General features: G+C 53.0%; 1 protein-coding gene across 2 annotated transcripts in view; it reads left to right on the top strand.

Moving 5' to 3' along the window:
* The first annotated feature begins 201 nt into the window (after nucleotides 1–201).
* Nucleotides 202–10,965, top strand: part of TRAPPC10 (trafficking protein particle complex subunit 10) — a 64,126-nt gene continuing 53,362 nt past the window's right edge. The window contains exons 1-2 of one of the 2 annotated variants that reach the window (XM_077755434.1): nucleotides 202–277; nucleotides 4,593–4,728. In XM_077755434.1, coding sequence (XP_077611560.1) covers nucleotides 264–277; nucleotides 4,593–4,728 — 150 coding nt within the window. In that variant the 5' untranslated portion in view covers nucleotides 202–263. Of the gene's footprint in view, nucleotides 278–2,118; nucleotides 2,385–4,592; nucleotides 4,729–10,965 lie in introns of those variants that run through there. The other variant, XM_077755433.1, reaches the window with a different exon arrangement.

Here is a 10,965-nt window from a genome sequence, read left to right as displayed (position 1 = left end):
ATTTATTTACTTACTCATTTTTATTTTTATTTTTGAGATCAGTTATTTAAAGGTATGGAACAATCTTGTTTTGTGATGTCATCTTGCTAAATATAAAATTGTCTACAGTTACCAACCCGATAAATTGTAGAGCCCATGTTGTCCGTATGCACCTAAAAATGTCGTTAACTGCCTTTCTCTTTATTCCTGTTGTAGGTGCTGGAGATCAGAATTTATTTACCTCTATTTATCCCACGCTTTCCCAGCAGCTTCCAAGGGAGCCGATGGAATGGAGAAGGTGTGGCAAGTTTGAGTTTTGGCTTTATCTCCCTCTTCACTTTTTAGACATTTCTATGAGCAAGCGAGGTAGTCAGAGTTAAAGCCCAAGTTGTAAAGTGTGTCATAACGAAACCAAACATGTCACAGGGTGTGTGGGCCTCACTCTTTAAGGAACGTGTTGATTTGTCACCAAGACTTAGGGTGGTAGCAACAAGTCAGGTCTTTTGGGTTCAAGGCCCTCTCATATAGAAACGGCGTCCGATGCTTCCCGGTGCGCCAGGGCGCCCTGGAGGCGCGCGCCCGGGCTCCACGCTCAGCGCTCCTGTGCTCTTCTCTGAAGGATGAGAAAGTATGTGGAAACTGTCACATAAAAATTGGGGGAAACCAGATCAGCCGCCCTGTTTTCCCTTCTGTAGGTAACTGTTCATCTCATGACTTGTTCAGAGAGATAGTTGACATTCGAATTATCGTACTGGAAAACTTTCTGCTAAGATTAGATATGATTTCTGGAAAATGTTAGGATTTTGACTTGTTAGTTCTGGTAATCCGCTGTTAACCGGCTGTCATTCACGCTCACGCAGCCCCAGTTGTCGCCGCCTTATTCCTCACCGACCCCGGTGTGCTCCCTGACACCATGAGGAGTGAGGTGGCTTCCTGGGTGTCACTCACCAGGGCTTTCTGCGGGCTCTGGTGTCGTGTTTGTGTCTGACCGTAGCTTTAGGAGGAATGTGCTTATTACTAAATGTAAAGTAAAGGGCAGGTAGAAGGTGGGAGAAGTCTTCACCATCTGAGGAGGCCCCGTGCTGTCAACGAGGGAAACGGTTCAGTGGAGGAATTCCTGTTTGGAGAGATTTCTAAAACACGTTATTTAAACATCCAGAAAGAGGAACGAGAAGAGGTGTGTCCACGGAGCAAGGGAAGCGGTGTGGATCGAGTGTGGGCTCGTGTCTTGTGTCCCCGAGCCCCCCCGAGCCGGGAGAGAGGCCTGAGGAGGCATGAAGGCGCAGGCATGGAGCGGGCTGGGGGTGACGCAGGGGTGACCCCCACCTTCCCAGAGTTGGAAGCGAGCTAGAGGCCTCGGAGAAAAGGCCAAGCCCGGGTGGCTGCAGAGGCGGCTCCCAGAGAGGCAGGTGACAGGGCCCAGGGCTGCCGCGGGCAAGGATAGGAGTGTGCTGGAAGGAGCAGGCGGCACGGCCGGGAGCAGCCACCCACCTCCACGGGACAGGCGAGTTCCAGCCCCGTGTGGACGCGACGCCGCAGAGAGCAGGGAGGGTTGCCACGCAAGCAGTGGCCGGGGTCAGAACCGGTGCAGCCACGTCGCGGAGCTCAGGCCCCAGCCCTGCGCCCCGGGCAGGAGAGTAGAGGCTTCGTCCAGGGACAGACCGGATGGCCCCAGGAAAGGACCTAGCTTGTCCCCATGGTGCCTCCCTGGTCGGAGCAGGAGGCCTCCCGAGGGGCGCGGGCCGGGGAGAGGGGACTGGCGGGCCAGGCGAGGCTTGCCGTGTGGGCGGCACTCCGGACTGTGGTTCTGCCCGAGAGCCTGGGAAGGCTTAGCTGGGGAAGCGAGCGTGCCGGGAAGACGACAGGCCCGTTAATGGAGCTGCCGGAGCCGGAGTGCGTTGCTTGGCTCCAGGTGAACAGGGCTGTACACTTAGGACTGAGGGGAGCCCGCAGTAGGGGCGGAGGTCGCTTGCGAGAGGGCCGTCGAGAGGGTGCAGGGCGGGTGGAACTGGGCCTCATGGTCGTCCTGGACCGTGGACATCCTGTCTCGTCCTTTCTCAAGGCGTTGGAGGAATACGGTGGGTTGAACTGTGGCCCGAAAGCTGTCCATCTGGAGGCTGTGAGTGTGACTGTATTTGGAAGAAGGATCTTTCCAGTGGGAGGACGCCAGGGGACCGTCCTGGCATGGTGGGGCCTGCGTCCTGTGACCGGCGTCCGGAGAAGACACAGGTGCACACACACACGTCCGTGCGGAGGCGGGGCTGCCATTGGCCTGAGGGTCAGCCCGCTGAAGACCGTTGCCATCTGCCGGAAGGCGGGCGGGACCGAAGGGGTCTCACCCGGGGCTTCCCCGAGGAAGCCCGCGCTGCCAACGCCTTGACCTCAGACTTCTGGCCTCCTGAGATGTGAGCGACTTAATGTTGTGTTAAGCGCCTGGGGTTGTGGTAGCGTGTGTTAGAGCGGCTCTGTGGAGTGAGCACAGGAGGGGAGGAGGGGGAGACTGGGCTGGGCAGCCGCTGGTTACTGAGGGAGAGAGAGAGAGAGGCCTCTGGATACCATTTGACACGTTAAAGTCGGTACATATGGCTCTGAAGAAAAGTTACAGGTAATTGAGTAGACCTTGTAACTAAACTTGAAGCCAGGACTTTACTGGATGCCGTGAACAGGTGCGTGGTGGAGAGCCATCGGTGAGCGGGAGCCCAGGCCCCGCAGCCCTGCACCTGGGGCCGAGTGGCGACAGCGCAGGTGCGGGCCCGAGGGCACGCCAGGATGCGGGGACGGCCACGGGTGTCAGAGCAGAGGCTAGAGAACTGGGGGGCAGGCACCGCGTCCCCCCGCAGCGGATCCGGAGCGTAGCCCACCGAAAGTCCAGTGGGTGAATGCCGACCAGCGCCACCCAGAGGCTGTGCCAGGAAGACAGACGGACGGGACACCAGATGCGCCGTCTCTAGTCTCTAACGACCCTGAAAATGCATTGGGGCTGCCGTGCTTCAGCGTAGCAGTGGAAGACACCTTCCAACCTAGACGTCTGTGTGAGCGGAACCCACGTGCAGATCGGGGGGCCGAGTCAGCGCCCCTGCCTGTGGGCCTGGCTGATGCGGGACGGAGAAGGTTTGTCCCTCGAAGGGCCAGGAGCCAGCTGGGGCCGGGATCTGTCACTTCTGGCTGCACTAGGCCACACGCGTCGACTCCCGAGTGCCATTCCCGATGGGGACGGTTGGGGAAGACATACGGACAGGAAACAGGAGCGTTCTCAGACACGTGTGACCGGACGGCGTACCCCTCTGAAAGGTGGAGGGACACACGGCAACAGGAGGGAAAACGAACCCAGAATTCGTCGGACGAAAGAAGCTGCTGCCGTCAGAGGAGTCGGGAAAATATTTTGCTGAAGCTACGGTGTCAGCCCTTTTAGAAACTAACACGTCTAAGGTTTTAAATGTGGGGAAGGAGCAGACAGAAGGAAGTACTTGTGTTCAAGGACAGGATAGACATTTACTGGGGTCTTCGAAGGAACAAAGTATGCATATTAAAAAATGAAAATGTAACCAACAGCAGAATAGAAATAGATGGTTAAACTTTCAAACCAGCAGAGAAAAGGGGTGGAAAAAGAAGAATTGATTGGTCCCCCGAAGGACAGTGGAAAATAGCCTGCAGGTAGAAGACACACCAGTTCAGGGGTCTGCTTGGCCCTGTTAAATGTGGTTAGTTTCAGTTTCTTAGACATAGACTCCTTAGACTGGACAAAGCATAAAATCCAGCTCTAGGACTTCTAGGGGTGGTGAATACGCGGGTGGGAACAGGCACCTGTCGCACGGTGCAGCGCGCTGGCATCCGCGCCCTGAGAGCCCTCCTTCGGGTGTCTGTACCCCACCCCCGCCGCCGGCTTCCCTGTCCCTCCTCCCCCCTGGGGGCGGGTTGGGGGGTGCAGCTCTTAGCCAGCGACCGCCCTCTGTTTTGGATCATACAGGTGATCACACAAGCATATGCGCAGGTTAAAGCTTTCATACCTTCAAACTGCACTTTGGGGAATCTCTTCTTTTATAAAGACTTGTTTTTATAGTGAAACTCCAAGGAAAAGCCGTTTTTCTCAGAAGTCTGTGTTGTTGCAAAGAAGCCCTGTTGTTAGATAGAATATGATGCTGTGTGTGCCACTGAGTGAAAGGACAGACCTCAAAACAATTTTTTTTTATGTTTTATTTATTTCTGAGAGAGAGAGAGAGACAACGTGAGCAGGGGAGGGTCAGAGAGGGAGACACAGAATCTGAAACAGGCTCCAGGCTCTGAGCTGTCAGCACAGAGCCCGACGCGGGGCTCGAACCCACGAACCATGAGATCATGACCTGAGCTGAAGTTGGACGCTCAACCTACTGAGCCTCCAGACGCCCCTGAAAGGACAGACTTTATAGAGAGGGAGCACTCATACGTAATTTTGAGCCTTGTTAAGATAATTTATGGAATCTTTCTGGACAGAATATTATCGTTGGAATTCAGGGTTTATAGCATAATGTACTTCCAAACTCATGGATGTGATTATAGTATTGTTGGATTTTTCCCTTTTTTTTCTGCTGAACACTCATCATTTTCCTTAGTGACGCTTTAAAAATTGTTCATAGGTCCTACGGTCGAGCTCCAAAGATGATTCACCTGGAATCCAACTTTGTCCAATTCAAAGAGGAACTGCTGCCCAAAGACGGAAACAAAGCCCTGCTCACTTTCCCCTTTCTTCACATTTATTGGACGGAGTGCTGCGTGAGTATTTCTGTAGGGAGAAAATTGTGAGAAAGTTCTTGGAATAGGATTGAGAATTCACGGGTTTAGCTTTTGTTCGGACAGCTCTAATTAATCAACTTGACTTTTTAACGTGCTCTGTTTGATGTGCTCTCTCTTCCGTTCCTCAGCCACACGTCTAGCTCTGTCCTTCCCGGTTTCTGCCCTGGTCCAGTGCGTCGCCCATTTGGTCACCGCCAAGTTCAGTCTTCCTGTGTTTTGGGACCCTGTGAGCTCCCTGCGCCCTCATGGCCGCTGGCTGTTGTTAATATTTCCTCCGAGCTTCCTTTTCCAAACGGCCCACGTTCGCTCTCATGGTTACTTGACTTCTGACGCTCGTTGGTCCCTCCTGCTGGAGTGCAGGCTTTCTGAGGGCAGGGGACTGCCCGGTGCCTGTACAGCGGGCCCTCCGGGACTGCCCGAGTGACGCCTGACGTCGCAGTCCGCACGTGTACTTCGCAGTCATGTACATGTGAGCCCAGAAGGCAGCTTGTCACTCTTGACAGAACTCTCATGTCCTGACCTGAGAGAAGGCCCTGAGGGCATTTCTGCCTGCCTGTTTCGGCTATAATAAGACAAGCATTTTGTGGTATACGGCGTACACAGGCCATTCCACGTCGTGGCAGTTTCACCTGAATCTGAGCATGCGCAGGGGGTGTCTTGTAAGTGTAGTAAGAAAGGACTGGAAGCTTCTGCCTGGACCCTTTTGCCCTTGCTGATTTTGCTTCATAGCCTTTCCCAGTGGAGACAGGTGTGCAGGGTGGGCTTAAGCCTCCAGCAGGGAGCGTGACATCTCGTGGGGGACGTTGTCCCCAGGGAGCTTGTCAGAGATCAGCACCCAGGGGTTTTTCAGGATCTGGGCTCCTGGGCACCCTCTGCTTGCCTAGTACCAGAGCGCTAGACTCCAGAGGGGAAGCGGCATTCAGCACGAGCCTTACTTGTACAAAGAGCCCGGGCCCAGGGAGGCCCTCTTACCACGTGGTGGTGGTGGTGGTGGCAACCCTCCCCCGATCCGGGTTCCTAGGCCTCGCCCAGGGCCCCCGCCGTGAGCAGGCCTATGGACGGGGCTGGCCGTGCCGGCCCCCGGTGCTAACTGCCCCTTCTCTCTACAGCTGCTCCGTGGCAACGTCAGATTTGATCTTGTGGTCAGGGTGTCTCCGTGCTGCAGTTACTGTTCTCCCCTTGCTGCTAATAAGCTGTCTCTGAGGGGCCACTGAGACCCCAGGATTATCCTGCCCCTCGTCCAGCTCTCCTGCTTAGGTTGAGCACCCGGCGATGATTCTTCCTGAACTGGTCTTTACTCCGGGCTGCAGACGCGCTCCTCCCAACGGGTCAGCCAGTGCTCCCCTCTAGGAAGGAGCCTGCACGGGCCTCCGTCTCCCAAGGCGTTGTCGTCAGCTGTCCTTACTTATCTTGCTGCTCAGGTCTTCCCGGATTTGGCCAGGGAGGGTCACAGACCGGCCCTGTGTCCTTTTGAGGGACACGTCTCTAGCTTTCAGGCACAGCTGAAAGTCCTTGTGCGTTCGCCGTCCTTGTCCCGGAATCAGCCGTTTCTCCGCAGAGCGCGCCCCCGGCCTGTGGCAGTGCGGGCGTGGCATGCCTCTGGCCCCTTGTTGGGCAGAGCTGGGAAAGCCTGTGTCTGAGGGGCCGGGGGTGACTCTCATGCCTCCGATTTGAGCCTCACCCACAGGGCTCCTCGTAGCCGTGTCCCATGTTCGCATCTACGGTGGCTCTGGACAGCATCGCCGCGGCTGACACACGTAAGTAGTTTTGGCATCGCTGCACCCGTGCGACAGCTAGAAACACGGCTGCTGAGGCCTCCCGGACTGTTCGCAGGTGGCGCTGGGCTCACGGAGTGTGTCCCTGCCGGGCTGGTGGGCCGGGCGCCCAGATGCCCTGACCCCAGGCGAGGGGCGTCTTTCTGCTTGTGCAGGCCCACTTTGGTGTCTTTGGGGCGTTTTGTACTATCTTCATTGTGGACTGTAACTGTTTCTTGTTAAGTTTCTAAGCATTTTACTTTTCTGTTGCTACGTAAATGGGGTTTCCTCCCTCATTGTGTCTTCTAGTTGGGTATTTTTGTGTATATGACGGCTGTTGATTTTTTTCCGACAAGGTTGATGTTGACCTTGCTGACTCCTCTTAAGGTTTGAGTTAGTTTTATCAGTAACTCTCTAGGCCCCCAGTCTGGGGCTCTTCCACATACCCTATCACGGCATCACCTCTGCCTCAGTTCTTACACCTCTAATTCTCTTTGTCTGTCTGAACCCGTCGCCTCGTCCCGGACCCCAGTGGGACGCCTGCCTGTGTGCCCGGTGAGGAGGGTGCTGGCTGCACGACTGACTAAACTTCCACGAGCGCGTGAAGGGGCTTCCGTCCGCCCCTGGTTTCCCAAGGGTCTTTATTAGGGACACATCTTGAATCTTGTTAAAGGCTTTTTCAGACTCCCTGGAGACAGTCCTGTGGGTCTTTCCTCTTAAGTTTACTGATCTGTTGAATTGTACTCATGCATTTCTTGTTATTGAACCATGCTTGCATTCCTGGTATGAATAACACTTGGTCAAAGTATTATTTTCTTTTTCCTTTTTTTCCTAACTTTTTATTTATTTCTGAGAGAGAGAAAGCAGCAGCATGAGTAGGGAGGGTCAGAGAGGGAGAGGGAGACACAGAATCTGAAACAGGCTCCAGGCTCTGAGCTGTCAGCACAGAGCTCGATGCGGGGCTCGAACCCACGAACCATGAGATCATGACCTGAGCTGAAGTCGGACGCTCAACCGACTGAGCCACCCAGGTGCCCCAAAGTATTATTTTCTTGATGTGGAATTAGTGTTTGTTGATTTAGGGTTTTAGGCATCGGTACTGTACTCGTTTATAAATATAATTTGGAAGTTTTCATGTATTGTCTATTTGTGACACAATTTATGTGGCACTGGAACTGTCTCGTCTCTAAGGTTTGGTGGAATTCTCCGTGAGACCATGTGGGCCTGGTGCTTTCCTATGGGAGTGCTCCTCGATCCCTTTCTGTGTCCCTTTTATGGAAATAGGTCTGTTTCAGTCACTTGTCAATTTTGATAAACTACATTTTTGTTAGAAATTCCACATTTCAATTAAGATAAAATTTCATTGAGATGTGCAAAGTGGTCTTTTTGGCTTTAAAATATGCTCTGTGGTGGGGCGCCTGGGGGACTCAGTCGGTTGAGCGTCCGACTTTGGCTCTGGTCATGATCTTGCGGTCTGTGAGTTCGAGCCCCGCATCGGGCTCTGTGCTGACAGCTCACAGCCTGGAGCCCGCATCCAATTCTGTGTCTCCCTCTCTCTCTGTGCCCCGCCCCCACTTGCACTCTGTCTCTCTTGCTCTCAAAAATAAATAAATCATAAAAAAAATTAAAGATAGGAATTTCGATCCCAGTATTCAGTCATTTTTTAGAAATGCTCTTGTTTTGTTTGTATTTGCCTCTTTTACCCAACAGTTTAACATGAAGTTTTCTAATTCCAGAAAGAATTTCTTTAAAATGTTTGTTTTAAAATTTCTAATTTTATTGCATTGTGATTAGGCTATTGTTTGTAATATTTGTGCCTTATGAAACTTATTTTTTCCCTGTGACTTAATAGTTTTTGTGGGTATTCTATACGTGTTTGAGAATGTATTTTCTCTGCTTTTTAATTTTTATATTTTAATTTTAATTTTTTTATATTTTATGCTTATTTTGAGAGAGCAGGAGAGAGAGAGATGGGGGGCAGTGAGGGTCAGAGAGAGAAGGAGAGAGAGAAAGAATCCCAAGTAGGCTCAGCACTGTCAGTACAGAGCCCCATGCGGGGCTTGAACTCATGAACCGTCAGATCCTGACCTGAGCCGAAATCAAGAGCCAGAGTCTTAACTGCCTGAGCCCCCAGGCACCCCTTTCTGCTCTTTAGGTTGTAACGTTAAATGTGGATCCAGAAGAACCACCTTACTGATCTGTTGTTTGGGTCACATTTGTATTTAATGTTCTGTCCACTCACCCCATCTTAGCGGACAGCAGCGGGTCAGAGTCTCTGTTATTGGTGTGTTTCTGCTTCTCTTGCATCATCCGTCTCTGTTTTGGTAGGTGGCTCACGTATTGCTTAGTGCATCAGTGCTCGTGGCTGTTACGGTCTTCATGGAATGAAACACGTCATTTGAAAAAATGGTTTCCGAGTCGGGTGTATTATGTACAGCAAGGCCTTGTCTGTCTGAAGATAAGAGTGGTTTTCACCTGTATTTTCTTGTAGTGATTTTCTAATTTGTGCTTTATACTTGGATCCGTATACCTTCCAGGTATTTCCGTGTGTGGCAGGAGCTGTGGGGGTGTAGGTCGAACTTTATTGCCTTAAATGGGTTTGCCAGTTGGCCCACCGTCATTTCCTAATGTTCTCTCTCTTTTCCATTTACTGAAAATGTTACCTCAATTTAAACCAGCATCACGTCTGCGCAATATTCTGGACACTCTGGCTCTGTTACTGCTGTCTGTTCTGTGCCAGGACAGGCTTGTAATGATTATATTTCTATGCATATTGATATCAGTTCTCTTAAAATAAATCCCTTGCTAGTGTACGAAATTTATTTTCCCAAAATGGGCATTTTCCACATGCCCATCCCCCATGCTTTTCTGCACGTGGCCGTGACTCTTCTCCGTTGAGAGCCCGGGTCCATGTGGGCCTCTGACTGGCAGGAGGGATGCTGCGACTTTTTTTTTTGACATATATTTTTTAAAAAAATTTATTTTGAGAGAGACAGAGAGAGTGCGTGAGCGAGCAAGTGGGGGAAGGGCAGAGAGAGAGGGAGACAGAATCCCAAGCTGGTTCTGCGTTGCTAGCGCACAGCCTGATGTGGGGCTCAAACTCGGGAACTGAGATCATGATCTGAGCCAAGGTCAAGAGTCGGATGCTTAACTGACTGAGCCACCCAGACGCCGTGACACTGTGACTTCTGAGACTAAGTCATAAAAGGTAATGCATCTCCTGCGGGGTCCTCTCGGGGTGCTTGCTCTTAGGTCCCAGCCACCATTCTTCGTCTTATAATTTTTTTATAAGTTTATTTGTTTTATTCATTTTGAGAGAGACAGAAACAGTGCAAGTGGAGGAAGAGCAGAGAGAGAGAGAGTCCCAAGCAGGCTCTGCACTCTCAGCGCAGAGCCAGACACGGCTCGAACCCACAAAACCATGAGATCATGACCTGAGCCAAAACCGCGTCAGACGCTCAACTGACCGAGCCCCCGACGTGCTCCCCAGCCACCCTTCTGTGAGGGCGTCAGGTGCCCCCGTGGGAAGGCCCCTGGGGTGTGCAGCCTCTGTCCTGGTGCATCGCGGCCAGCACGCTGGCCTCCGCCGGCAGACACGCGATCGCCTTACCCACAGCCTGCAGGTGCCGCAGCAGGTGGGCAGGCGGGCTGTGCCCCCACGTTGTGTAGACAGCAGATGCGGGAGCAGAGCAAGGGCTGGGACTGCCCCACCGTGGAGCGGCTCGTCCCAGAGCCCCGCGCGGCGGAGCAGCCATGACAAAGAGCAGAGGAGAGTCTGGAGGAATTTGGGTTGGGATCACCTCAAAGAAGTTCGGGTTGGCTGGGAAGAATTCTAGTGATCGCACATCTGGGAACGTGGTTTGTTTCTCCATGGTTTCTGCCCTTGTTTTTCCCCTCAGCCTTGTGTTCTCATGTTTTTCCTGAGTCTTGCATTTTTATTGCTAGATAAAGCTTTCGAAGACGTCACGAATGGGGGGTTTGGTTTTTCCAGACAAGGAGCCCGTGGGTTGCTGCTGTTTTGCATTGGTTCCATTGTTACCTATTACGGACAGTTCTCTGGAGCACGTCCATAATGACTGGGATCTGGGGGTGAGGAGGACAGCTCCCGCGTCGTGCTCGCTTTCCGCTTAGTGGCGCAGACCCTGCAGCCCCCTCCCGCTGGCCGTGCGCCTGCGCGCTGGTCCCTGCCGCCCGGGCAGCTGTTGCGGCTTCGCGCCCCACAGTTAGAGACGAGTCTCTGCCTGCGGAGCCCCCTCGCGGTGCCCCCTCTCCGGTGGTGCGGGGAGGGCCCTCCCGGCTTCTGCGGGTCTGAGCAGGTCTTCCGTTTTGCAGAGTGTCTTACTGCATGTGGAATTCTGCTCTGACGGGTCTTCATTTCCAGCCAGCACGGAAGAGGCGCTGCTCCGCTGTCCTCTGACTTACGGTGTGACCGTGCGGAGCCTCTGCTACTTTTACAGAGTTG

This window comes from Crocuta crocuta, unplaced genomic scaffold (assembly GCF_008692635.1).
Source record: "Crocuta crocuta isolate KB4526 unplaced genomic scaffold, BGI_CrCroc_1.0 scaffold675, whole genome shotgun sequence".
Lineage (NCBI taxonomy): Eukaryota > Metazoa > Chordata > Mammalia > Carnivora > Hyaenidae > Crocuta > Crocuta crocuta.
Note: the sequence above shows the minus strand (reverse complement) of the source record. Positions and strands in the feature narration are given on the sequence as shown.